The sequence below is a fragment of the Pocillopora verrucosa genome, chromosome 11, assembly GCF_036669915.1.
Source record: "Pocillopora verrucosa isolate sample1 chromosome 11, ASM3666991v2, whole genome shotgun sequence".
NCBI lineage: Eukaryota > Metazoa > Cnidaria > Anthozoa > Scleractinia > Pocilloporidae > Pocillopora > Pocillopora verrucosa.
The window spans coordinates 6,806,692-6,832,171 of NC_089322.1; the positions used below are offsets into that span (position 1 = coordinate 6,806,692).

The 25,480-nt window shown below is 37.6% G+C and overlaps 1 protein-coding gene across 5 annotated transcripts in view; it reads left to right on the forward strand.

Moving 5' to 3' along the window:
- LOC131783912 (uncharacterized) overlaps positions 1-25,480 on the forward strand; it is a 36,601-nt gene that overhangs the window by 8,507 nt on the left and 2,614 nt on the right. For 3 of the 5 annotated variants that reach the window (XM_066174016.1, XM_066174014.1, XM_066174015.1), the window contains exons 3-15: positions 3,946-3,978; positions 4,648-4,773; positions 6,614-6,725; positions 14,347-14,413; positions 16,015-16,135; positions 17,755-18,043; positions 18,794-18,866; positions 19,304-19,883; positions 20,316-20,560; positions 21,403-21,555; positions 22,064-22,243; positions 24,621-24,741; positions 25,228-25,404. In XM_066174016.1, coding sequence (XP_066030113.1) covers positions 3,946-3,978; positions 4,648-4,773; positions 6,614-6,725; positions 14,347-14,413; positions 16,015-16,135; positions 17,755-18,043; positions 18,794-18,866; positions 19,304-19,883; positions 20,316-20,560; positions 21,403-21,555; positions 22,064-22,243; positions 24,621-24,741; positions 25,228-25,404 — 2,277 coding nt within the window. The remainder of the gene's footprint in view (positions 1-3,945; positions 3,979-4,647; positions 4,774-6,613; positions 6,726-14,346; positions 14,414-16,014; positions 16,136-17,754; positions 18,044-18,793; positions 18,867-19,303; positions 19,884-20,315; positions 20,561-21,402; positions 21,556-22,063; positions 22,244-24,620; positions 24,742-25,227; positions 25,405-25,480) is intronic. The other 2 variants (XM_066174017.1, XM_066174018.1) reach the window with 2 other exon arrangements.

A 25,480-nucleotide genomic window follows, 5' to 3' on the forward strand; every position in this document is an offset into this window, starting at 1 on the left:
GTTATTTCTTACCCACTCTTTGGATAATCAGTCCTATCTCAGTGAGGGTTACTCTGACAAGAAGTTTTAAAGTTGGGCGAGAGTTCTGAAAAGCCGCAACTTTACTACCCGTAAACAACCGAGATGCTTGGGTGCTTAGAACACCCGTATTTCGGTGTGAATTCGTTTCACCTGGTGTTTACAGGGGTATTTTCCCGATAAATTTTCTTGATTGGTTCGAGCTTTGAAATGCCACATTTCGCTACCCGTAAACAACCGAGATGCTTGGGTGCTTAGAATATCTGTATTTCGGTGTGAATCCATTTCACTTGGTGCTTACAAGGGTACTCTGAAAAGAAGTTTCTAAGTTGAACGCCAGTTTTAAAATGCCAAAGGTTCACTACCTGTAAGCAACCGAGACTCTCGGGTACTTAGAATACTATTATTTTGTTGTGAATCCGTTTCACCTAGTGTTTACAAGGGTACTCTAGGAAGAAGTTTTTTAGTTGAACGCTAGTTTTGAAATGCCAAGGGATCACTAAACGTAAACAACGGAGATGCTTGTTTGCTTAGAATACCCGTATTTCGACGTGAATTCTTTTCAATAACGCAATAATGTTGGATTGTTTTATCCAACAGGCTAAGTTGATAGTTCGGCCCCGGCTCTAGTATGTGTAAATGCAGATCTTTTGCGATTTTGCAAAGGTTTAAGTACAGTTGAGTTGGTGGAACATCGTTTTATGCGCAACCTCATAACGTCGAACATCATCGCCAATTACATATAGGAAAACAAGCTTTTCTTAGTCATAGTCTGCGATTTATTTGCGAAATACACAGGGTGTTATTAAAATTATATTTCAGTTTAAATTTTTCGTTACTGCTATGGTTTTTGTTTAAAAGGAAAGTTAAAAAAGTAATTTGAGATGATAGGGAAATATTTTCGAGCTGTTTTGTTGACAGTTCTCCATAAAGTCAATTTTGGATTACAAAAACTGGCCACCTTTTCCCAGTCAGAAAATATTATGCTGTGCTAAAACAACTTGTTAGTCCAACAGTTATTTAAAAATTAAAAATGATAAGCAATAATTTGAACTATTAGTTCTTTTGATTCCGCTAAATCACTTGAATAACCTGGAGCAACCTGAATGAAAGAAATATGGTACGCCTCTTCAGATTTGCTAAAAAGATGTAAAATGAATGGACATTGGACCTAAGAGACGGACAGTCTCAATAGGTATTCTTAGAAGAAAAATTTATGCCTTGATTTGCTGTAATATCTTTCTTGTAATTACCAAATGTTGTTATGGAAAAATGACTATACAAACATGCATTCACACAACATGTCCTTCAATAACGAAATCCGCCATTGAAGTCATTCCTAGAAGACGAAATGCAAAAATTAGGAGCAAACCAGAAATTAAAATCTGGAATCTTTTATGTTTTGAAATCCGAAATCTGCACAGGTAGAATCCGGAATCCAGCATCTGGAATCCGGAATCCACAGCTTGGAATCCAGAATCTAATACTGTCCTGGATTACCTTACATGGGGCGAAATGTCCGTGTTAAGAATATTGTCCGCTCTATGTTACACGATAACAACTCTCAAGTGATCGATATTGTGTTAAAGTCGTTCCGTGTAAAATCACCTTTATGCCGAATATGTGGTTGGGCATGTAAATATAAAATTAACCAGATTTTTTAAAGGGGATTCCCTATTTAGTGGTTTACAAGTGAAATACTTCCCTAACGTAATACCGCAGTGACATTTTCCTGTACTTATAACAAAGGAATAAAATATCTGTCAAAGCTTCATCGAGCAGTTAAAATATTTCCTTCTGAAATACTATTTGATGATGATTGATCATTAACATGTTTCTCTATAGAACGTTTCATTTGGGGACGAACAGTCTGTTTGAAAGCGTGGTGAAGACATCGGAAATCCTTTGAAAATGCTTTTGTGAGGTTTTGCACATTCGGTTCTATGACGCCACCGGAAAAAAGATACATCTGTACACCTTTGGAAGCCGCCTGTGTGAATCAGGAGTATCTGGTTACTATGCAAATTAGTTTTTCCAGATTAAAGCTCGCATAGGCTCATTTGAATAAAAGTATTAAGCGACGTAAAGCTCGTCATGCCCAGAAAGTGGAAATTAGAGAGATTGTCCATGAGAAACGAAGAAACATCAACTTAGCCTAGTGAATCACTTGTGGTCACAGCTTTATTTACAGCTTACTGAAAAACAAGAACAGCAGCTAAATGCGAGTTCTACCTACATAAACATGAACATCATATCCTATTCATAAATCGGTTTGCACGGCGAAGTGCACGAATTGGTGGGAAGTGCGATTATCAAAATCTCCTGGTAGGGGGGAAGGGGTGGGGGGGGGGGGAGTGGAGAATTTTGCTTGTGTCAGATGAAATTTACCTGATTTACTCTTGTCGTATGATAGAGGCATTTCGTTATTAGTTGCTTCACTGTAGAACAACTTGAACTTTTGGAAAATTTTAGTCCGTCTCATTGACCTCTCCCGATGACTACAGCCGGAATCGCCATAGATCAATTTGTCACAAATTGTGGAGAATTTTGCTTGTGTCAGATGAAATTTACCTGATTTACTCTTGTCGTATGATAGAGGCATTTCGTTATTAGTTGCTTCACTGCAGAATAACTTGAACTTTTGGAAAATTTTAGTCCGTCTCATTGACCTCTCCCGATGACTACAGCCGGAATCGCCATAGATCAATTTGTCGCAAATTTATCTCAAAGGTCTTTTAGAGAAGCTTACTTGCACTTCATAACTAACAGAGGCCAACCGGTCAAGACCTTTATCATGTAGTGGACAAGTTTCTTCCAATCAAATATGTTCTTGCTTATCTTAACTCGCAAATAGAGCGATTTTGAGCGGTAAAAACGTATATTTTGATGCCTTGGGGACTTAAAAGGGTGGTCGCGTGATAAAGTTATGCAAACTCCACTTGTTATACTTGTTTCAATCTCCCTAACCCTTTCGCACCTAAGATCTTTGGTGTTAGATCGACTTATAATCCTCTAATCAACATTTTCCTTTTTTCTCATCACTTGTGTACTTGATGTTGTAAAGATATTGTGAGGAAAAATTCTGTTTTGGTCATTCATGGGAGTTAAAGGGTTAATAACCAAGCGACTCCTTCTCCTTGTTTTGTTTTGATTTTTCCTTAAAGTATTTATGTTTGTTTGTTAAATTGCATGTTTTATTCATTTATTCACTTATTTTTTTTAATTATGGTTCCAATTTTTGTGGATACTAGCTTTTATGACGCCACTTCCATCACGCTATCGAGCGTGTAAGTAAAAGCATGAATTCTGAGAAGCTTTCAAAACAATCCCGTCAAGTGAGGCCGAAAAAATCTCAAAATTTACTCTGGTGCTTTATTTTGATTTTTCCCTCAACACGAAAATTTTAATGTAAAAAATGTATGTTTACAGTTTTTACTTAACAGCGTTGTATTAACTTCGGAATTCAGAAACAATTTGTGTGGGAACTGAGCAAGAAAAGAAAAAATGAAACAGGCAAATTACTTTCTATTAGTCGATTGAGATGCTTCCTTTTGCGAAGTTATCCTTATGCTAAGTTACACTACTCAAGCGTCAACACTCCACGAAACAGTATGTGCCTTCATAACATACTATGCCAGTTGCAAACAGGATCTGGAGTTTATCATTCATTTTACCCAGCTACCCAATTCTCCCATCATTTTTCTCTAGCACAAGTTTATCCATGGCTTAAGTCATTAACATAGTTTCAGATCTTTTGTTTATCTTGCACCTGTGTAGATATCCGTCAAAGTCAGGGCTGCTATCGTAAATTTAACTCACGCAGTAAAGAGGCCAGTTCCTGTTAAAATTGAGTTAGAATCTCAAACATTTGCTTACCAATATAAGCAAATAATTTGCTAACACATCACCTATATCTTTCCTCATCAGCTTCCACCGTTTCGCCTGAAAGGAATCACTCCGGTGAGTGCAAATTGTTCAAATATAACTAGTTGAAATAATTTTAAAATATACTTGATCATTCTGTACATGTTTTCAGCTCTGGCTCTTGCCTAATACCAGAAGCATAAGCTTGTGTGAAATTTTCTTCGGCTGAATTAGCCATAAGGGCTCATGCTGGCGCGAAAATAAGAGTAGAATGAAAGATTTGACTATTTCTTACATTTTTTAAACAAAATTTGTGGACACCTTCGTTGTTGTTCGTGTCAATATTTGAGACATGTTTTAAAGAAAAAAAACAAAACAAAACAAAACAAAAAAATGAAACAGAGCTTTATTTTTTATCTTTTTTGCCACAAGAGTTTGGTTAGAAGATTCGTTGCGATAAATACTCTATTTAATGTGTAAAATCTGATGATAGTTCTGACCGGAGAATAAATTAGACGGCCCTGATGAGCTTTACATAAACTTCCTGAGGATATATAAAGTTGCCTTTAGAAAGATTTCAAATTTTTGCCGCGGCAGTGCTCTGAGGCTGAGCTATGTATTGTCCAATTTTCTCCCTACACTTGTCCTCCGCTTTCCGCTTTTTCTATTTAATATCCCACCCTTAGCAGAGAGAGACTTCTTTCAATTCTCACAGAGACTGTGTTTTTCTTTTTTCGTTTTGTTTGTTTGTTTGGTTTTTGTAAGCTTTTCATCCTTGTTCTGTGAACAATGGAGGATGTAGCCATCTTTGTGTACCTGAAACATCTGGTTACAAATGTGCTTGTTCCAATGGTTTACTTCTGGAACAAGATGGGAAGAATTGCTCAGACGGTGAGTAGACAATATTTCAATAACTTTTTCATTATTATTTTTTTTACATTTCTCATGGGATTTAATAACCTATCTCACTTGTTTGGGTCACGAAATTCAACACCATAACTTGCAATCGATTTGCCATATTATATAAAACAGTCGATTAAGTGGTAGAGTGGATGATTTACACCTGGAACCTCCAGATTTATAATGCAATCTTTGCTCTTTAGCCAGTGAATCTTGTCTCTTCAAACTGGATTCTATAGGGCGTGCATTGTAGGAAATTTGATGAGGGAAGATGAGGTTTTGACTTTGAACATTACGTGCCCTCGATGTAAATATTGCCCCGGAATACTTGCAGTAAACCTCACTTTGGAAAGGTAACTCAGGTAACTCTAGATTTCCCCGAGTAAGCTTTGTTTTGGAGAATTCAGATAGTAAATGAGTGAAAGTTCCATCAATTAATTCAATTGTAAACGAATATCTCACAAATTGAACTTTGGGAGTTACTTTTGTGAAGGATTAAAGTTACTTGAAAACTGTTTCAGGCCGCTTGTCAACCCTTTTCATGACACATTTGCTACCGTTAATTTTATTACGAAAAACAATTTTCCGCTGGCAACCTAAGTGATTTGAGAGTAAGGAAAGAGACGATTAATAAGTTATTAATCGGCTTAATTTGCTCGAAAATATTTTGCTCGAAAATAAAACCCATCCGGAAAAATAAGATTTATTTTTGAAGAATGTTAACTAAGCTAGGGATGTTCACGGTGACTCAAGAAAGCGTTACCATGCCCGTGGGTAGAGATAGGAAAATACGGACTGCGCTTAGAACCAATCAGATTGCAAGATTCGTTATCTTGCCCTCTAAGAAAGATATCAAGAACTATACTCAAAACTGATTTTCTGTCCAACAGATTTTGATAAGTATTCGTACTACTTTAATGGTTATTGTGATAACTTGAATTTAAACCAGAACATGACATTTCAAAAATCATATCTTACCTTTCATCTGTCTCTTAATATAGCTCGTCTACGGTTCTGGACGGGATTTGAATTGGCGTAAAGCCTTCTTCCAATCCAAGCAAGAAAACATACCGGGTTCTCAAAACCAATTGGGAGGGATTGAATTATATAACGAATTAAACAAGGAACAAGAAACAAGGATAATTCACAGTGGTATAGGCGTAACTCTCTGTCTTTTGAAATTCAGAAGCTTAGTCGAGCGAACCCTATCACTAACAATAACACTACCATTACTACAACTTCTTTCATTAACTCTGCCACATATACAAACACTATTACTACAATCAATAGTCCTATAGACACTAACACTTCCACTTCCATTTCCAGCATTACCACTGCTAGTAACACTACTGATACAGCTACTACTACCTCTACCATCAGTTCAACAACTACTACCACTTTAATAGCACCGCCACTACTATCACTATTAACACTATCATCACTACTGCGACAACAAAGAATTTAAATAATTTTGCAGGAAAAAGGCGTTCTTTTGGTGAACGCGAGTAGTATTTCTCAAGGATAGTTTGAACTTTGTATAACTCCATTTAACTTGATGTTTTCTGGCACTTGTCGAAAAAACCAAAATTTCATCGTCACTAGAAGTAGAGTAATCAGCATCGGCAAGTTTCGCAATAAACGAAAAAAATGATAAAAATAATAATATTGATATTAATAGTGATGACAGTAATAATAATGTTAATAATAATAACAATAATAATAGTAATGACAGAGAAAAAATGCTAATAATTATAATAAATTATTTACGTCTATATTTTAGTTTACCTTCTGTTTCATCTGCAACAACTGAAATTGTTCTCGTTCGCGACAGGAAAGGAATCCGATGGTGCAGATCGTTCCTCATTTATTCCGCTCATATATGTCGCGGTCTTGTTATTTTTGCTGATTGTTGTTCTCGTTTGGTCCCTCCTCCGTCGTCTTCGGTAAGCGTATAATCATACGTAAGTTCAGTATTAGCCCATAACTGATCTAAACAACACATTAGCATAATACCCAAGAAACAAGGAAGAACAAGAGTTTTTTCTTTAATTCCCCTATTTCTTGCGTTAATTATATCTGGCTAAAGAGCCAGATAAATTTTGTTATTTTCCTTCGACCCATCTAGTGAACAAATTCTAATGGCCGATATTGTCTTCAAAGGGAAGAACTTAGTTAGAATCAATGTCGCAATAGTTACTAAATGTCCGTGATTAATATGTTTGATTGATATGTAAGTTATGTTGAGTAGGACTATAACATTGGTTGCATGCTGGTCCTTTCACGTGCTATTTTGTCATAATCCATATACGTACAGGCATTCCTACGTAAGATCAAGGCCGAGAATTTGTCTGTAGTAACTTATGATGGTAAAAAAGAAGTTTGAGTAACTTTTTTGCGTCTTTAAAACTCCCATAAGCCAAGGTGTACATCATTACTCGATGTATCCACGCTATGTAAACTTGATTGAATTCTTCATATACTTTCAAATTTTTGTCCATTTTTTAACAACAATGCAAGTTTGTGTCTTGGAAATAACACAATCCATTTATTAAGTGTCGATGTTACGATTTTTTTTTGCGAAAATTTAGCTTATCATATGAATAAATCGATTGCGATAGTAAAAAATTCAAAAAACTTAAAACTCGGTTTTTTCGGGCCCTAGAGTGCTCTTATTTTGTCCTAAAAGTATCCCGCGGACCGGTAGCGAATTAGCGGTTGATAACATAGAAAACTGTGAAAACTCTCAGTTGACACTTACAAATACATCACGTCTCTTGTAATTTTTGTATCAATCAGCGTTGAAAAACTCTTGAAATAATGTCCGATAGCGATGTCTACCTATCTCCACCAAGAGTTGTAATACATCGTAATCAAGTAGTAAATAAGAAATGGAAGTTGCGAGTGCGGTCCAGCCCTTCGAAGGAGAACCGCGTGCATCAAACGAAGATTTCGACAAAGAGTGACAAAGACGGTTTCCCGCCCTCCGGCGGTGTTCAGGTCAAGATTAGAGCAAAACATTCTAGTTGTTGAATGTTTGGTTTGCTGCGTTTGTGTTTTTTTTTCTATAGCGAAATCTATGTTAAGAATGAGTAGCTGTGTTCGATCCTGTCGACGCAACATTTTATTCCTGCGCACTAAGTGCGGCGAAGGTTCCCCTTGCTCAGTGCTCCAAAGTTTCGTTGCTGTAGAGTGATTCCCTTAGAAAACTAAGACCTAACTTTTGACGAAAGAATCAGCACAAGGCTTGATGATTTTTCGCCGAGAAGTCATCGAGCAGTTTCACTCCAAGTTGTTCCTTTCTTCAGAGATTGCAAAGGCAGAGGCTATCGTCGTCGAGCCCGTCAAACGGAAAACGAGTGAGTTTATAGTCATCTGCTTCATGTAAATCTCATATAGGGATTTTAACAGAGAAAAGTTTCTTTAGCCTAAGTGCAGAATTGCCATATGACCCGTTTCGCTCAATGGCAAATAACTGACGTCAGTATTGTAGATGAATATATCGTATGCATCGGCTTTCACACAGCACTTGGATTCGCTGCCATCTAATTAAAAGAATATGTACTGCCACATTTATTAACTCGTGAATTGCGCGCATGCGCAAGAGGGAGTTGTAGATATGATGTGGAGAATGGTACTCGCTCGCTCGCTCGCTCGCTCGATTGGTCGATTCCTGTAAACTTTTTTTCGATTTTGGGCTTTTGAGTGCATTTAGTAGTTTTTGGTGAGTAATAAACAAATGAAATGGCGACCTTTGTCGCCAAGAATAGTGGTGGGGTGAAAAAGAAGCCAATGATAATCTTAAAAGAGGTTTTTTTTTTCGTTTTAATTTTAACTAGACCCTGTGAGCAGGGTAATGGGATACCTGGATGGAACTGGATCCTTGGAATCAAGTGTAGTAATACTATGGGTGTCGGACTAGTATACTGAATAGTGAGCTCAAGTTTGGCTAAGGGCATACACCTATTTCAAAACACAGGCATGCTCTGCATGCAAGAGTTATTTTTTGTAGGGTGGGTGCATTACTTGAAACATCGTAAGTGGTCTACATTCTTACAAAAGGAAAGAAGAGTATTAACGCGGAAAAGAACGAAAATGTCGAATTACCTCACACACAGATATTTTGAGGTAGATTATGTGTGTTGTGCGAATAAATGTCAGCAAAAATAAACAATATTGGTGCCACGGATCCCTGTTACTACAAAATACAGACAGCAGAATGCAGACCGGATACAAAATATAGACTGCAGACTGCAGAGTGGGTACAAAATGCAGACTGAGAATCTGAAGAGTTTTTACGTCTTGTATATAATAACATGTCATCTTACAGCTTACCGAGCGTCACGCAATCGCTTTTCCGCGATCAGCTTTCACGATTATTTGCACTATTGTGGAAAATTCCTGGCCCTTTTCTTGATGAAAATCGATCATAATATAATTTCAAGCCTTCAATGTGGTCTTCTTACTTTGCGCACGAGTTGGTTGGTGTGATGTCTGTACAAATTTTACCAACGTAATAAAAGTAGATGACGTGAATAACAGTGATGGTAAAGCAAGCTTAAAACGGCAGAAATCGCCAGAAACTACAACGGATACACAGGGTATGACTCATAACTTACTGAGTAAGTTTTGTTGATTTTACGAGGAAAATGTTCATATTTCGAAATATTTATCGTTGTAAGTCGACCATATTTCGTTCCCTATACTATTGTTCAAATTTTCAACGGTTCCTCTCGTAACTTAATACCGAGTCACACAACGCGTGACGCGTTCATGAATTAATCGTTGGATTTTTCTCGAGGCGTGAGCTTGGGCTGCCTGTGACAAGACAATACTTGACATAATAACGTTATACACAAAAAACACAGGATTTTGGATCGTGTATTTATTAAAAAAGAATTTCCATACAACTACAACGAAAACAAACATAAGATTCACCTTTCTGATCGTGAAATTTATACCATTCGCACTGTTATCGTAGCTACGTTCCCTGGCATCAAGTGAATCCAACATGCCGTCTTTCTTCACTATCAGTTTGCATCCATTAGAGTTTTGTTCTTTAGTCTCACGGTAAGAGTGTTGTTCAACAGATTGCATAGAGCATGTGCAGTTTGGTTTCAGATTTCAGATTTTGCTTTTTACAACAAGTGTACGTTTTTCAACTAAGACATTGGCATACTTGGCATACAAGGCATACAAGGCATTCAAGGCTTTCATGGCTTTCAAGCGTTGGCCACTCAATCCGTTCCAAAATTACCGCTCAATAACATCTTTTAGTGTGGATTGGCCGCGAACAATACGACTTGTGCATGCGTCTGTAAGTATTTTGAGCGTTTGCACCGTGATGCTCCGGGTGATCGTAATCCAAACACGTTAAAATACAAAGCGACTGACAAAAGAGTTATATACGCAAAAATCCCGTGGCTCGTCATGTGACCCGGCCCTGTCCGTGCATGACAACGTCAATCATCATCAATATAACACGCGTGATCAGCATGTGAACACTTCATTGGATCACAGTTGGTTGTAGTGGTGTTGGGAGCCCAATGACCACTGGGTACTATTGCGCAATTTTTCCATTTTGTGACGGAGGAAAAAAAAAAACTAGACCCTGTGAGCAGGGTAACTGGGATACCTGGATGGTACTGGATCCTTGGAATCAAGTGTAGTGATACTACGGGTGTCGGACTAGTATACTGAAATAGTGCGCTCAAGTCTGGCCAAGGGCATACACCTATTTCAAAACATAGGCATGCTATGCGTGCAAGAGTTCCTTTTTTGTAGGGTGGGTGGATTACTTGAAACATTGTGAGTGATGTCTACATTTTTAAAAAAGGAGAGAAGAATATTAATGTGGGAAAGAACGAAAATGTCGAATTACCTCACTCACAGGTATTTTGTGGGAGATTATGTGTGTTTTGAGAATAAATGTAACCAAAAATAAACTGTATTGGTGCCACGGATACCTGTTAGTACAAAATGCAGACAGCAGACTGCAGACCGGATACAAAATATAGACTGCAGACTGCAAAGTGGGTACTAAATGCAGACTAAGAATCTGAAGAGTTTTTACGTCTGGTATATAATAACATGTCATCTTACAGCTTACCGAGCATCACGCAATCGCTTTTCTGCAATCCGGCTTCACGATTATTTGCACTATTGTGGAATATTCCTGGCCCACTTCTTGATGAAAATCGATCGCAATATTATTTCAAGCCTTCAATATAGTCTTCTTACTTTGCGCGCGAGTTGGTTGGTGTGATGTCTGTACAGATCTTATCAACGTAATAAAAGTAGATGATGTGAACAACAGTGATGGTAAAGCAAGCTTAAAACGGCAGAAATCACCAGAAAATACACAGGGTATGAGTAGGTTTTATTGATTTTTCGAGAAAAATGTTCATATTTCGAAATATGTATCGTTGTAAATCGACCATACTTCGTTCCCTGTACTATTCCTTATAACGCGCAGTTCCTCTCGTAACTTAACACCGAGTCACACAACGCGTGACGCGTGCGTGAATTAATCGTTGGCTTTTTCTCGAGACGTGAGCTTGGGCCGCTTGTGACGAGACAATTGCGTAAACAATATTTAACATAACAACATTATACACAAAAAAACACAGGGTTTTGGATCACGTATTTATTAAAAAAGAATATCCATACAACTACAATGAAAACAAACATAAGATTCACCTTTCTGATCGTGAAATTAGTACCATTCGTACTGTTATCGTAGCTACGTTCTTTGCCATCAAGTGAATCCAACATGTCGTCTTTCTTCACAAGCAGTTTGCATCCCATATAGTTATGCTCTTCAGTCTCACGGTAGTAGCGTTGTTCAATAGATTGCATAGAGTATATGCAGTGTGGTTTCAGATTTCAGATTTTGCTTTTTACAACAAGTGAACGTTTTTCAACTAAGACATTGGCATACTTAGCATACAAGGCATTCAAGGCTCTCATGGCTTTCAAGCGTTCGCGACTCAATCCGTTCCAAAAATACCGCTCAATAACATCTTTCAGTGTGGATTAGCCGCGATTAATACGACTTGTATATGCGTCTGTAAGTATTTTGCGCGTTGCGCTATAACTTTCCAGGAGATCGTAATCCAAATACGTTGAAATGCAAAACAACTGACCAAAGAGTTTCATGAGCAAAATCTCGTGTTCGTCATGTGACCCGGCCCTGTCTGTGCATGACAACGTCAATCATCATCAAGATAACACGCGTGATCAGCATGTGAACACCTCATTGGATCACAGTTAGTTGTCATGGTGTCGAGGGATAACACGCGTGATCAGTATGTGAACACCTCATTGGATCACAGTTAGTTGTCATGGTGTTAAGGGCCCAATGACCTCTGGGTACTATTGCGCAATTTTTCCATTCTGTGGGGGAGGAAAAAAAAAAAAAAAAAAAGACGACAAAAAAACAAAGGCATTTTATGACTGGGCTACCACAGGTATCCCAGTAAAAAGACGACAGAAAAACAATGGCATTTTGACTGGGCCACCACAAGCGGTGCCAGCGACTGGCAGGCGTGCAAGGATTCACACCGAAATAAGAGACCAACTTTCGTTTTTCATAAAATTTTAATTTACAATCCTTGAACTTGAAAACAATGCGAATATTCATTAAAAATATCACTAACTCCGAAGCGCTCGAAGTTTACAGGTGTTCGAAAGCTTTTTCTGTTATGGCGTGAGATTGGGGACAAAATCGATCATTACATTTCGTATCGTATGTTTTTTTCCTGTGTGAAGCAAGAAAAGGTGCCGGCGACTAACGAAATTACAGGTTAACACGAAAATCAAACAACACCTAAACAAATAATTTTGGCTACCGATTTTCAGTGAATTTTTAAAGAACAATTTTCTTTTAAGTTTCAAGACAATTTGAAGATTCAAAATAAATAGTACGTACTAAAATGCGAAAGTTATTCACCATAAAATTGATAAATAGGCCTGAAATGAAATTCTACCTTGTTCTTGATTATACGTTGCCTAGCACGTGACCAAAATCTACCCAGGCGGAAATCCAAAGTGACGGTGGCAGTTTGGGCTTAGTTATATCACTCAAAACTCGTTCCCGTTTGTCTCATTTGATAAAGAGGGAAACATTAATGTTTTCATTAAGACAGTATTGCCTTGATTTTCCAATATTTACATGATAGACAGTAAATTTCACTTTTCACCCACATTTACTTCCAACCATTTCAGTTGAACCAGAAACAAAAATGATATTGTTTGAAACACATGACATCATTCACCCTTGTCAGATGTAATAGCATGATCATTTCAATTGTAATGCCTTCTTATCCCAACGTTACTTTATTTCTATGCTACATTAGCAAACACTGAACTACAGCTCGCACTCTAAATATGACAATCAACCACAAAATTCCCTAAACCAGATAACATTAAATATAATCCAAAAGTCATGTAAGTCATCTCTCAATTCACGAGTTTGCTCACAGAGCACTTTGTTCTCGTTCCTGTACTGCTATAACAATGACATTGCTATTGTTGCTACTTTTAATTTCTTGAGGGCGTGGGGGAAATGATAGTTCGTGAGATGGAAATTTGGAAACCTAAGTTAGGAGAATAGAAGGCCCCTTCGAGCTTGTGTTTATGCTAGTATCCGCTAGAGGTTTCGCACTGTTCACATAACAGGATATCGGTCAGAATAGAAGAGGGCTTGAACTTTATTACATATTATGTATTTCTGTCGTTAAAATACGATGGAAACTACAATTGGAAAGATTTTCATACAATAAGAAAAATGTAAATGTAGTCATGTGGAAAGACAAGACTGAGTACGAGTACATCTCAAGCGCGTGAAATAAACAGCGATAAGGAACTCACCATTCTTCGCTTGCGAAATGTCAGCCGAAAAGAATGTTGAACAATCGTGCACGGCGTGGGAACAGGTCCTGTAATCAGCATTCTTTTTAGCTGAATTCATTGGTTATCTTCCCCTGATTTGACCTGTGGTATGTGTTGGAAACAGCCGTCTTTGAAGCCGTTACGGAGCATAAGGCCCATGACATTGAGGAGGTAAATCACCTCGATGTAGACGATCGAAACGCGTCCATTTTGGCTATACAGCTACATCCTTTGGAAAGGAATGTATAGAAATACCCGGTATATGTGTAAAATTTTTGAGGCTAACATCATTTGGCGCTCTGGCCACGCAATACGTTCGTCCCTTCTTCTAAATTTCTCCTCTTTCCACCATGATTGCAGACGTGCTTCATAGTTTTTTTTTGCGTCACAGCTTTGTAATGTAATCGTTTTGGCCGCGCCCTTAATGGGGACACTTTTTGGCCGCCAAATCGTACTTCAGTGCACAAAAAAAAAATGGTCAGAGAGAAATCGCAAGGCGCTAAGGTCGGTTATTACTTATTTTAAATACAGCTATCAACCATGCCGAAAATGTAAAAAAGTATTTTGTTTCATAGACACATCAAGAGTGGATGAATACCCTGGGTGCTCCTCATTATCCTCAGGAACCAAAAGTGTTTTTTTTTTCTAACCTGGCACAATTAAATTTCTTCTCAGAATGCGTCGCATGCAAAGGAATGCTATTTCAGAAGACTTTTCACTTCGCACGCTCTATCACGTAGAGGTATGGACTTATCCTGAAAGGGTGTTTATCTATATTCTGCTCGTAACTCCTAATTGATCTTGCCGACTACCATGTTACATTGGTAAATGGCAGCTATCGTCACGTGCGACATCTTGAGGGTCATGATCCAGAACATGCAATCTACTTCAACCATGATATTTCACTTGTGGAGGTAATACTGTATGTACTTGCCACAATCTGATTTGATGAAGCCAGTGAGATAGGTTACAGTTTTCGACAAAAAAAAAGAAAGAAAACGAAGAAGAAAGGACGAAACACAAAATCGAACCAAATCTGACGTAGCTTTCAGCTCAGCTTTTTCCTGGAAAGTTACAATCACCGCTCACTTTCTTCAACCTTATCAGCCAAACCGTAACCAATGAAAGGTCGATCTACTTGTAACATATCTATATATTTTCTCTAATTATAAACCTCCTACCTTATATTTGCTCTTCCAGTTATAAGCCTATATCTGTTTTTAGTCAAAACCACTTGTCTACCTAAAGACATCACTGGCCTGGACTCTATATCTAGTTTTCAGCGTAGTAAACTTCCTTTTCAGCCGAGCCTTTAGTTTGTTGCCCCTTGAATGTAGTTTTCCCTCCATCTTTTTGAGGGAATGGTGAAGTTTGGCAAATATTTATTTATCTTTAACTTTATTGCAGGTTTAATGAGCTGTCATTATTAGCGAGAATTTTCATTTCTGTGAAATGCATTATGTAATTTTGCACTATGTCAATTCTAATTATTATTATTACTAATTCTAACAAAAGTTGGAGAGTCTTAATTAACCTTGCAAAGCTACAGCGGTCGAGTTCCAAGCCCGAAACTTTTATTTTTCTTTTCCTTCAAAAATAATCATCAAATACCTTACTCGTACTTAATTTCGCGTTATTCGTGATTATAAAATAACCGCGAAATTAAAGAATCAGAAATGAAAATCCTCGCGGAATTTGAGCACGCGGAATCTAATACCCATCTAGAAAACTGAAATTGAAAAAAAAAAATGATTAACATGTAATAAGAGCAACACACACGACGTAAATCGACATGTACGCAAATTGTCAACTAGTTTTATTGGTAAGTTTCATTTTGTATCTCGATCAATATATCTTGTGTAATGTTGATGTTAGTCATCTTCACATGAATCGCAAATTCATACAAATTCCTGATATCTATCATGCAGTCCTCAAAATTTCCATTAACTTGTTTCTTGTAGATCTTATTCACAACTTTTAAGTAACGTTCTTACACTTATTCCAGTTTATTTTTGAATTTTAAAAAGTTCAGACAATTTGAAAATTAAAATGAAGTTGACAAAGCTTGAATCGCAAAAATCAATGTCCTATTTTCATATTTTGTAATGAAATCGGGAAACTAAATCCCCGCGAAATACTGTCACGCCAAAATCGCGAAATTAAGTACCCGCAGATTAAGCACGAATAAGGTATATTAAACTGTCATTTTAGTCTAAAACGGTTTTTTTTCTTTATTCTATCGATATCCCTTTTGAATATTGAATTGTTCAGCTCAGTATTCATGAAAATGATTTCCTGGTATCCGAGCGATTTTGCAACTTTAACTTGTTCTCTCCATTTTAGGGGGCGTCCGAAGCGTCAGATGCTAGTACACACTTCAACAGCGCAGCTGGATGCTCAACTTCCACAGCTCTAAAAGAAAGTTACAGGGGCAACTTAGATAACAAATCAAAAACCTCTCAAGGTATCTTTGTCATCGTCATCGTAGCTATAGAAACTCTAGTTAAATCTACAAATTAACACCTCCTACGAATAAGCTTCGGCCCCCTACCTCCCCCCCCCTCCGTACCACCACCACAAGTTATAATCAGTGTTCCACCTCGCCCCTCTCCCATCTTCAGTTTCCATGAACGAGTACTGAGATAAAAAGAATATCAGTATTGTTGAGTTGAACCCGTTTAACTTCCGTAGACAATCAAGACAAGATTTCTCCTTACAGTATCAATACAGAATCAAGCAGATAAGTGATGAATAAAGGAAAACATCACTTATGGAATTATTAGTTGATCCAAAACGTAATTCTCTAAAGTAATATCACAATAATTGTTTATATCATAATAATTACAAGGGCAGAGTGGAAATTTCCAAAAGTTCTTGGGAGTGGAAGGGTTAATCATTGTGCTCCGCTCACCTACCATTAGATGCTTTTTATGCGCAGATGCCTCGAATTAGGAAATATACACCTTCCCCTTTATTTGGTGTGAGCACACCACATCTTTAACTAAGCGCTCCAGTCGTAAACAAAACCATTTACCTTGTTCGAACGCTATCATGATGGTAGGGAGGTACTCTTTCAACTAGATGGGCTGAGAAAATTATTTTTAAGGATTTAAGTAAGTTTCTTGATGTCTTAAATCCTTAATTATAATCTTTTTCCAGCCCATCTAATTGAAAGGGTTGTCAACCGGTACCTCACGCTGACTCCTAATGAGTACAACCCTCCGCTTCAACATAGATATTAAGTTGTTTTTTTTCAATCTTTTGAAATTTGTTATATGTTTGGTGTGAAAGACCCTATTCCTTGTGGGCTCCGTACGTGTGGGGTTTACAAGTTTTTATGTGCAGGCTGTAATGCCGGCTATGTTGGCGAAACCTCTCGGCATTTATTTACACGTGTGCGTGAGCACTTGGTCAGTGATAGAACCTCTCACATTTTCAAACATTTTAAAAATTCCCAACAATGTCGCACTCTATGTTCTGATGAGTGTTTTAGCATCTTAGATCACGCCTCTACAACTCTCGAACTTAAAATCAAAGAAGCTATTTACATTCAATGGAAGCCACCTGCCCTGAATCGTCATTTTTATCATGTTAATTCAAAACTTTCTTTGTACTTGCATACATTGTTGTGTTTCTATTGTTTGTTTTGTCCAATGAGGATTTTGTTATACACTTTAAATTCAGCTTTGTACTTTGTTTAAATCAGAACTGAAGATGACAGGAGAACTGTCCAAACATGTTTTTAAAAGATGTCGTTTATTTTCGTAAATTCGTGACATATCTGCTGATATCCAGACCTTTTGGCAATGTTCTGTGAAGAACAAACGGTGAATCACTCGGTCAATGTTCTTTTCTTGTACAGACCTACGGCGAATATAATTTATTCGTTTAAGTGATAACAGAGCAAAATCTTGTTGATGGTAGAGTCATCTAAGCATCTGTCTTCCAATAGATCATAGGGAAAAACCGATCGAAATGCGTCTATAATTTAGCTTATCATGTAACAATTTGTTACTTTCATTATTGCGGACCGGTGTAAACAAGTTAAACATGAATTATCTCCAAATTCTCTCTTTGTTGTAGATTCGAAGCTACTTAGCAGCTTGCTGGGTAATACGCCATTTTTAACGAAAGTATGGGACCATCTGGACACAGAAACGAAGAGCTATGGCGATGTTTGTTCTCATTATGGTGTTGACAGTTATGAAATGGCCGCACATTTTACAAAACATGGTGAAAGACCACCAAGAGCCCTATTAAAATACTTGGCAGTCCATCAACCAAAGCTAACAATTGCCGAGTTTGCAAGTGTGTTAAACAAAATTGAACAGGGAAATGTTATTGTCGGGAATCTAAAGGAATATGGTTACAAGTAAGAAACATTTTAAAGAATGTTATTTTGAAGTAACTTTTAAATGATTTAAAAATGTGTATAATCCTTGAAGAGGAAAGCTGGATAACTCATGCACGGTTATCTCCAAAAAATATACACAGTATAGTACATTCAGTAGTAGTAAACAATCAAATGCAAAAAGGAAAAAAAAGAACCCAAAATGAATTGTGATTTTTGGCATGACTTACACGATCTTAAGCTTGTAGTGAAATTGATTTTAAATAGGCCAAGAACATACCTAGATTCAAGAAAACATGATGACACTGTTAACCATTATCAACTGACAAGTTTTGTCCAGTACACTATTTACCATCAGTGCTGTTAGACCACTGAAACTTCTTTTTGGCCTTACATAAGTTGCAACGAGAACGAAGGGACATCGTGAGAATTTTATGTTAATAGGCTTTGATTAACGAAGATCATAGGTGCACCGTTTACAACCAGTGCCGTTCGACCACTGTTTGATGGTAAGCAATTCTTGTAATAAATAGTGCTCCACAAAATTCTTCATGGGAATACCTCTACCGGGATATATCTCCATTATAAACCTCAAGAATATCCGCTCGGCGCTTTCATAGATTGCATGTGCCTAACAGCTTATTGATTTGACTGGTGGTATGTGTTCGTAACAGCCGTCTTCGGAGCTGGTACGTATATATACCCTGGGTGTTCCTCTGCAACCAAAACCGTTTTTTTTTTCTAACCCTGCACAATTAAATTTCTTTACAGTGCTTCTAGACCAATCCCGAAAAGAATTGCTACTTCTGAAGACTCTGCATTTGGCACGCTTCATGATGTAAAGGTATGGACTTATTCTAAAAGGCCGTTCATCTATATTCTACTCGTAACTCCTAATTGATCTGCCGACCATCACGTTATACTAGGGAATGGCAGTCATCGTTTCAAGCGTCATCATGTATGGCATGAAGTGCAGGTGAAAAGCTAGGAAATAAGATAAAAAAAAGAAACCAAAACAACCGGTGTGTCTTAAGACTTTTACTTCAACTTTAATTAAGGATGTTTCAAAGAGGCTGAAATGTTAGATTAGCAACCTTTTAAAGTCAATTTCAAAATAATCGAGCATTTGTTTGAAACCATAGGAAGTGTAGTAAAATTTAATGTTGATGTTGGTTTTTTTTTCTTTCTCAATAGGGTGCTTTGAGTTAACTCATATAATTTTTGGGAAACATATCTGTTTGGCTCAAAACATTGATTGACTAGATTTTTTTGCTATTAAAGGTCACGGATGAGGCAAATCTTCGGAAAAATAAAGTAGGTCTAAATGACAGCAACGAAAGAGCCTTTTTACCCGACGGCTCTGAAGTAGAAGAGAAATTCAACGAGTCGAGTGCTGCTCATGACTCTGACGTGAAAATATGTATTGGAAAAGGCTTTGAAGTGAAAGACAAATTCAACAGTTCCGGCGGTGAGCTTAATGCCGCTCATGACTCTGAGTTGAGTGCCGCTGTTGACTCCGACGTGAAAATATCTATTGGAAACTACTTTGAAGTGAAAAACGAATTCAACAGTTCCGGCGGTGAACTGAGTGCCGCTCTTGACTCTGACGTGAAAATAAGTATTGGAAACGGTGCAATACCGACTGGAGTCAGCCAGGAAGTCTTCTACCGCGTGGTCTACGACATAACAGAGCTGTTGCGGAATATCCCCGTTGGACCTGATGAAACACTCATTTCCCCTGTGATTGAATGCGGACCACACGATATCAGACTTTTAAAGCCCTTGAAGATTATAATTCCACATTGCCTCTATATGGGTAAAGCTAAAAAGGAATGGATAACTGTCTACAGAACCGACCCAGGTAATCGAAAAATCCCTGGGCTAAGTATTTTCAGCTGAATTCAAAGAAAATACATCTAAGATTTAACATCTTGAGGACTTACACTTTTGTAAACCTTACATGTTCGGAGTTTGTTCAGGGTATGGACTTACAAAGAAGATGAGAACTCTCGCTACCCATCGCTGTGGCCCGGTTTCTATTATCGAACCTGGCGTCATGTGTGCTTGAGTATTTTTACTGCTTCCCACCACGCTCACAGATGTTTTCTCTGTGTATCTGATTTTCCTTCTTTCTCAAATCCTATGGGTACCTCGTGAATTTCCACAGCAGAGTAATCCCACTTACTCGTATTACCTACATATTTTTTTATCCCCTTCTCTTTTGGGAAGGTAGGACTAATGGTCATTATGCTGTTACTGTACTGATGATTTTGTCATTAACTTTTGATTAAAGGTCTCATCAGGTGGGAGAAAATCCCTAACGAGTCAAAGAAAAATGATATGTCAAGGGCGTGGTTCACAGCAAAAGAGGACTCAATTCATATCGAAACCATGACGTTCTGTTTCTGGTGCGTATATTGTCGTCGTGGGGCACCAAGAAAGAAAAGAGCCACGGTTTTTGCTAGTAAACCGAATCAGGACAGTGATCTCATTCTTTTCAGATTCTACATTTACAGTGACAACAAGGATTCTTTGAGGGTAAGTAATTAATTAAGTAGGAGTTTATTTTGGTTCGAACGAAAGGCACCCACCAAATGCAACCGACTGTGTCAATCTGTTGTTTTAAACAGAAGTGTTCTTTCCGATATTTTACCCACATACAGTGTATGATAAAAGTGAGTCATTTCCACTGATAACAAGCTTGAGCTTCCGCTATTCATGATTTAATATCATATCACATCATATCATGATCATTGGTTTATCCATGTGATTCTTTTAAGTACTATACGGGGGCACTACTTTGTAGCACATATCTACTATGGTTGCGTTACATCAAATCGCCATCTTGAATATAAATTCGGACATATGATTGGTTATTTTTTACCATGAGGTACATAATCCTCCTCTCTGATTAGATGTGCGCCATATTTGCTTCACTTTATTCAAGTATGTTATTCCCATGCTTATGTGCTTATGTGCTTGACCATCACATCACTGCCGAGTAACTTTGCGACTTAGCTCTGACGCTCCACGGTGAAACGAAAGTACGAGTATGTACATAGTAGTCTATTAGCCTCTTACTGCCGGAGCTTATCCTACTCTCATGGAAATGAAGCGACAAGGAGTGTTGTTACTCCTGTTGTGCGTATGCAACTCAATTGTAAGCATCTACCAAGCAATTTATAAATTTGTCGGAGTCACAATGTGCTATCATCCAGTCATTCATCATTCCTTTAAGTGGTTAGTGAGTTGAAATTGTCTAACAAAATTTTAAAAATAAGGTTTCGTCTGAAATTCAAAGAATGATACCCTTTCATCTAGTCACTCTTGTTATTGCACGATGTACCACCCAGCTGATCCATATATTTTGCCTTCACAAGCGAGTGGAGACGCAAGATAATGAGCGGTTTCCTGATTCATGGAAAGGAATAGAGAAACCCTTCAAAATGTACAACAACAGCAAAAAGATAACCGTGAAACTTTTGCCAGATCCTAAGAAGGGCTGGGAATTAGACGAGACACCTGGTGAACAGGTGAGGAAATCAACATGGGGCTGGGCTCAGTCGTGAGTTACAATAAAACATTTTTGTCTCTGATAATCTAAACTGAGGCTTAATTGGCCCTTGGTAGTTGGTCGACAATCTTCCACTCAATACACATTGTAATAAACAAAAATCTAATAATTTATGTCTAATGATTTACATGAAAGTCCCTCCCTCTCTCCCCAAAACAACACCAGCACCAGGCAACATTGAGATGGGGGGGAGGGGGGGGAGATAAATGAGAGTTATGGGAAAAGTTGACAACATTCAAAAAAGTAGTAAGTAGTAGAGTGTGCCAAACCGTTTGCCACTCACTATTGTTATTTTTCATAATAAAAAGAAACTTATGCCTTGTCGATTATATAGCCTTCTGATTACCTCTGAAAGTAGGTGTCTTAACAATGCACTTTGAAGAACCTCTTATTCTTCGTGCATTTTTATTCAAAGCGTTTTGCTCCCGATTGATGCAATGTAATTCTCAATCTGTGATTTGTTGTAGGTGTACATCTGCGATGATTCCCACGGCGGTAGATTTCGCTGTAAAAATATGTGTGTTTTTGGAGTAGAACCAATGGAGGGTCGAGAAGTAAAACCATTTACTTCTAATCTAACGTTTCAGCAAGAGGGCCATGATACTGAACATGCAATCTACTTGAGCCCTGGTTTTTCACTTGTGAAGGTAATACTGTATGTGCTTGACACGGTTTTAGTTTTTTTTTTTTTGAAAACAAGGAAAGAAAAAAGAAACAAGAAAGAACAAAACACAAAATCAAACCAAATCTAATGTAGCTCTCAGCTCATCTTTTTTCTGCAAAGTTACAATCGCCACTCACTTTCTTCGACCTTATAAGCCTAACCGTAACCGATGACGCTCGATCTACGCGTAAAGTATATATTTTTGCTAATTATAAGCCTCCTACCTCACATTTGCCCTCCCAGTGATGAGCCTATATGTGCCAAAACCACTAGTCTTCCTAGAGACATCAGTGTGCTGGACTCTATGTCTAGTTTTCAGCGTAGTCTAAAAATGAACTTCCTTTTCAGCCGGGCTTTTAGTTTGTTGGCTTATTAATGTAGTCTTTTTTTACCTTTTTAAAGGAATAATGAAGATTTGTAAATACTTATTTATCTTTGACTTTATCGTAGGTTTAATCAGCTGTCATTTTCAACGATAATTTTCATTTTCTGTGAAATGCATTATGTAAATTGCACTATGTAAATTCTAATTATTACTATTATAACTACCGTAATGACTCGATTTAGCGCCCTCCTTCCAATAAGCGCCCCCTTTCGAATAAGCGCTCCCCTTCGAATGTGTTTTTGTTAATAAGCGCCCCTATTCCAATAAGCGCCCCCATTCTAATAAGCGCCCCCATTCTTATAAGCGCCCCCTATTCAAATAAGCGCCCCTGTTCTAATATAACAGCGCCTTCAGAATACGTATCAAACGTGGTTCATCTTCCTTTAATAGCCGATATACCGTACGTAATAATGCATTACAAAAACAGTGGTCTTCGTCTGAGTTTCTCAACTGTTATGTCCATGTGAGAACATAATTCCTTCAAACGAGTAATCTCTTCTTCAAATTTTGTGGCGATTGCTCTGCTGGTTGTTCTCGCTAGGAACGCTCCGGGGACAACAAGTCCGTTTTCCAGTCTTCTTGATCCAGTCACATTGACCTGTACTTTATTCTCATAGCGGGCTTTGAGAAATGTGAATATAAGGAAGGAAAGTTCCATCGGCACAGATAGCTTGATAATTGACGCAAGTGACACTGAAGTCATCGACATCGAATACGGTAGATAAAATCACGAACATTCAACGTACCGTACATGTATACTTGTTACAGCTACGGTATATAAAATGAAGAATTCTTTTGAAAGTAACTGAACTTTCAACAATTTGTTACAGTTTCTGTTATTGTTAGTTATTTTAATATTTATTAAAGTTATGCTTTAACCATTTGGTTGTTTCTCAAAAACTTAAATAAGCGCCCTGTCCCGAATAAGCGCCCTGTCTCGAATAAGCGCCCTCCCTTGAGGTACCAAAAGTAAATAAGCGCCCCGGGCGCTAAATCGAATCGTTACGGTAGTTCTAATTATTATTATCATTATCATTATCATTATCATTATCATTATTATTACCATCTTAACTTTACATTTTCTAATAAGCTTCCCTGGTTTAACCGACATCTTCAGAATAACCACAAAATCTAGTGAAGATAATTAATATCATACATAAAGGCGGAAAGCCTTGATAAACCTTGTAAAGTAAAGCTGTCGATTTCCAAGCTTGAAACTTTTATTTTTTCTTTCCATTAAAAATAATTATCAAAAACTTTATTCGTACTTAACCTGCGGGTACTTAATTTCGCGTTATTCTTGATTATAAAAAAATCGCGAAATTAAAGACTCTGGAATAAAAATGCTCGCGGAATTCAACACCCATATAGCAAACTTAAATTTAAAAAAAATGATTAACATGTAATTAGAGCAAAAAACACTACATGTTTCGACATATACGCAAATTATCAACTTGTTTTACTGGTAAGTTCCACTGTGTATCGCGATTAATGTATCTTGTGTAATGTTAATGTCAATCATCTTTATATAAATCGCAAAATTCATACAAATTCCTGATAACATCTTTTACGCAGTCCTCAAAATTGCCCTTAACTCGTTTCTTTTAGTTCTCATTCATAAGTTTCATGTAACGTTCCAACACTTATTCCAGTTTGTCTTTGAATTTTAAAAAGTTCAGACATTTTGATAATTAAAATAAAGTTGACAACGCTTGATTCGCAAAATTCAATGTTCGATTTTCATAGTTTCTCATGAAATTGAGAAAATGAATCCCCGCGAAATAATGTCTCGCCAAAATCGCGAAAATTAAGTAACTGCAGATTAAGTACGAATAAGATATATTAAACTGTCCTTTTAGCCTAAAACGTTTTTCCTTTGCTCTACCGATAACCCTTTTGAATATTAATATTGTTTAATTTAGTATTCGTGGTATCCGAACGATTTTGCAACTTTAAAATGCTCTCTCCATTTTAGAAGACGGGCGAGGCGGCAAATGCTCGTACGCACTTCAACAGCGCAGCTGGATGCTCGACTTCCTCAGCTCTAGAGGAAAGTGAAAGGGGCCACTTAGACGAACAACCAAAAAATCCTCAAGGTATCTTCGTGATCGTCATCGCAGCCATAGTTTCATGAGAAACTTTAGTTAAATCTACAAATCAACACCTCCTACGAATAAGCTTGTCTTTGTCTTGTTGCCGGAGTAGTCAGGCTTTTCTCTCAATAACTTGCATCAAGCTTTTAAACTCTCTGTTACAAATAATCAAGTGTTTGTGCTCTTTCTCCTTTGTTCGGTGTTTTTACTTTTTGCATTCTCCTTCAAACACCGAATTAAGACGTTTTTACTTCCTCCTCATTTGTCCGCCATTTTGTTTTGTTGTGCTTTCGCGACTTACCTGTTAATCAATTTCACTTCCACATTGTGCGCTCGATTTCAATTTTCTGCACTGTTTGGTATAATTCACGTGTTCTTAGCCAGTCAGCATGCTGAACTTTTTGCATGTCTAAAATAATTAGGGGTGTAAATACAGTTTGATATTTGCAAATTGATAAACCGTGCTGATTTCATTTGCGAACGTTTTAGGTTTGAATAAATCACACTCGGTGAATTTTTCACGTCAAAGATATGAAGCAAATGGTGGTCCTGAGGTGAACTTACCCACTCTCAAACGCAGCAAAAGAGCGTCTGGATGCTCGAAGTCCTCAACACAAGGAGAAGGAGACAGGGCCAACTTAGACGAACAATCAAAAACTCGTCAAGGTATATGCCTACGATATATCATGAGAAACTGTCTCTTAAATCTTCAAATAATTATAACATCTCCTTCGAATAAGCT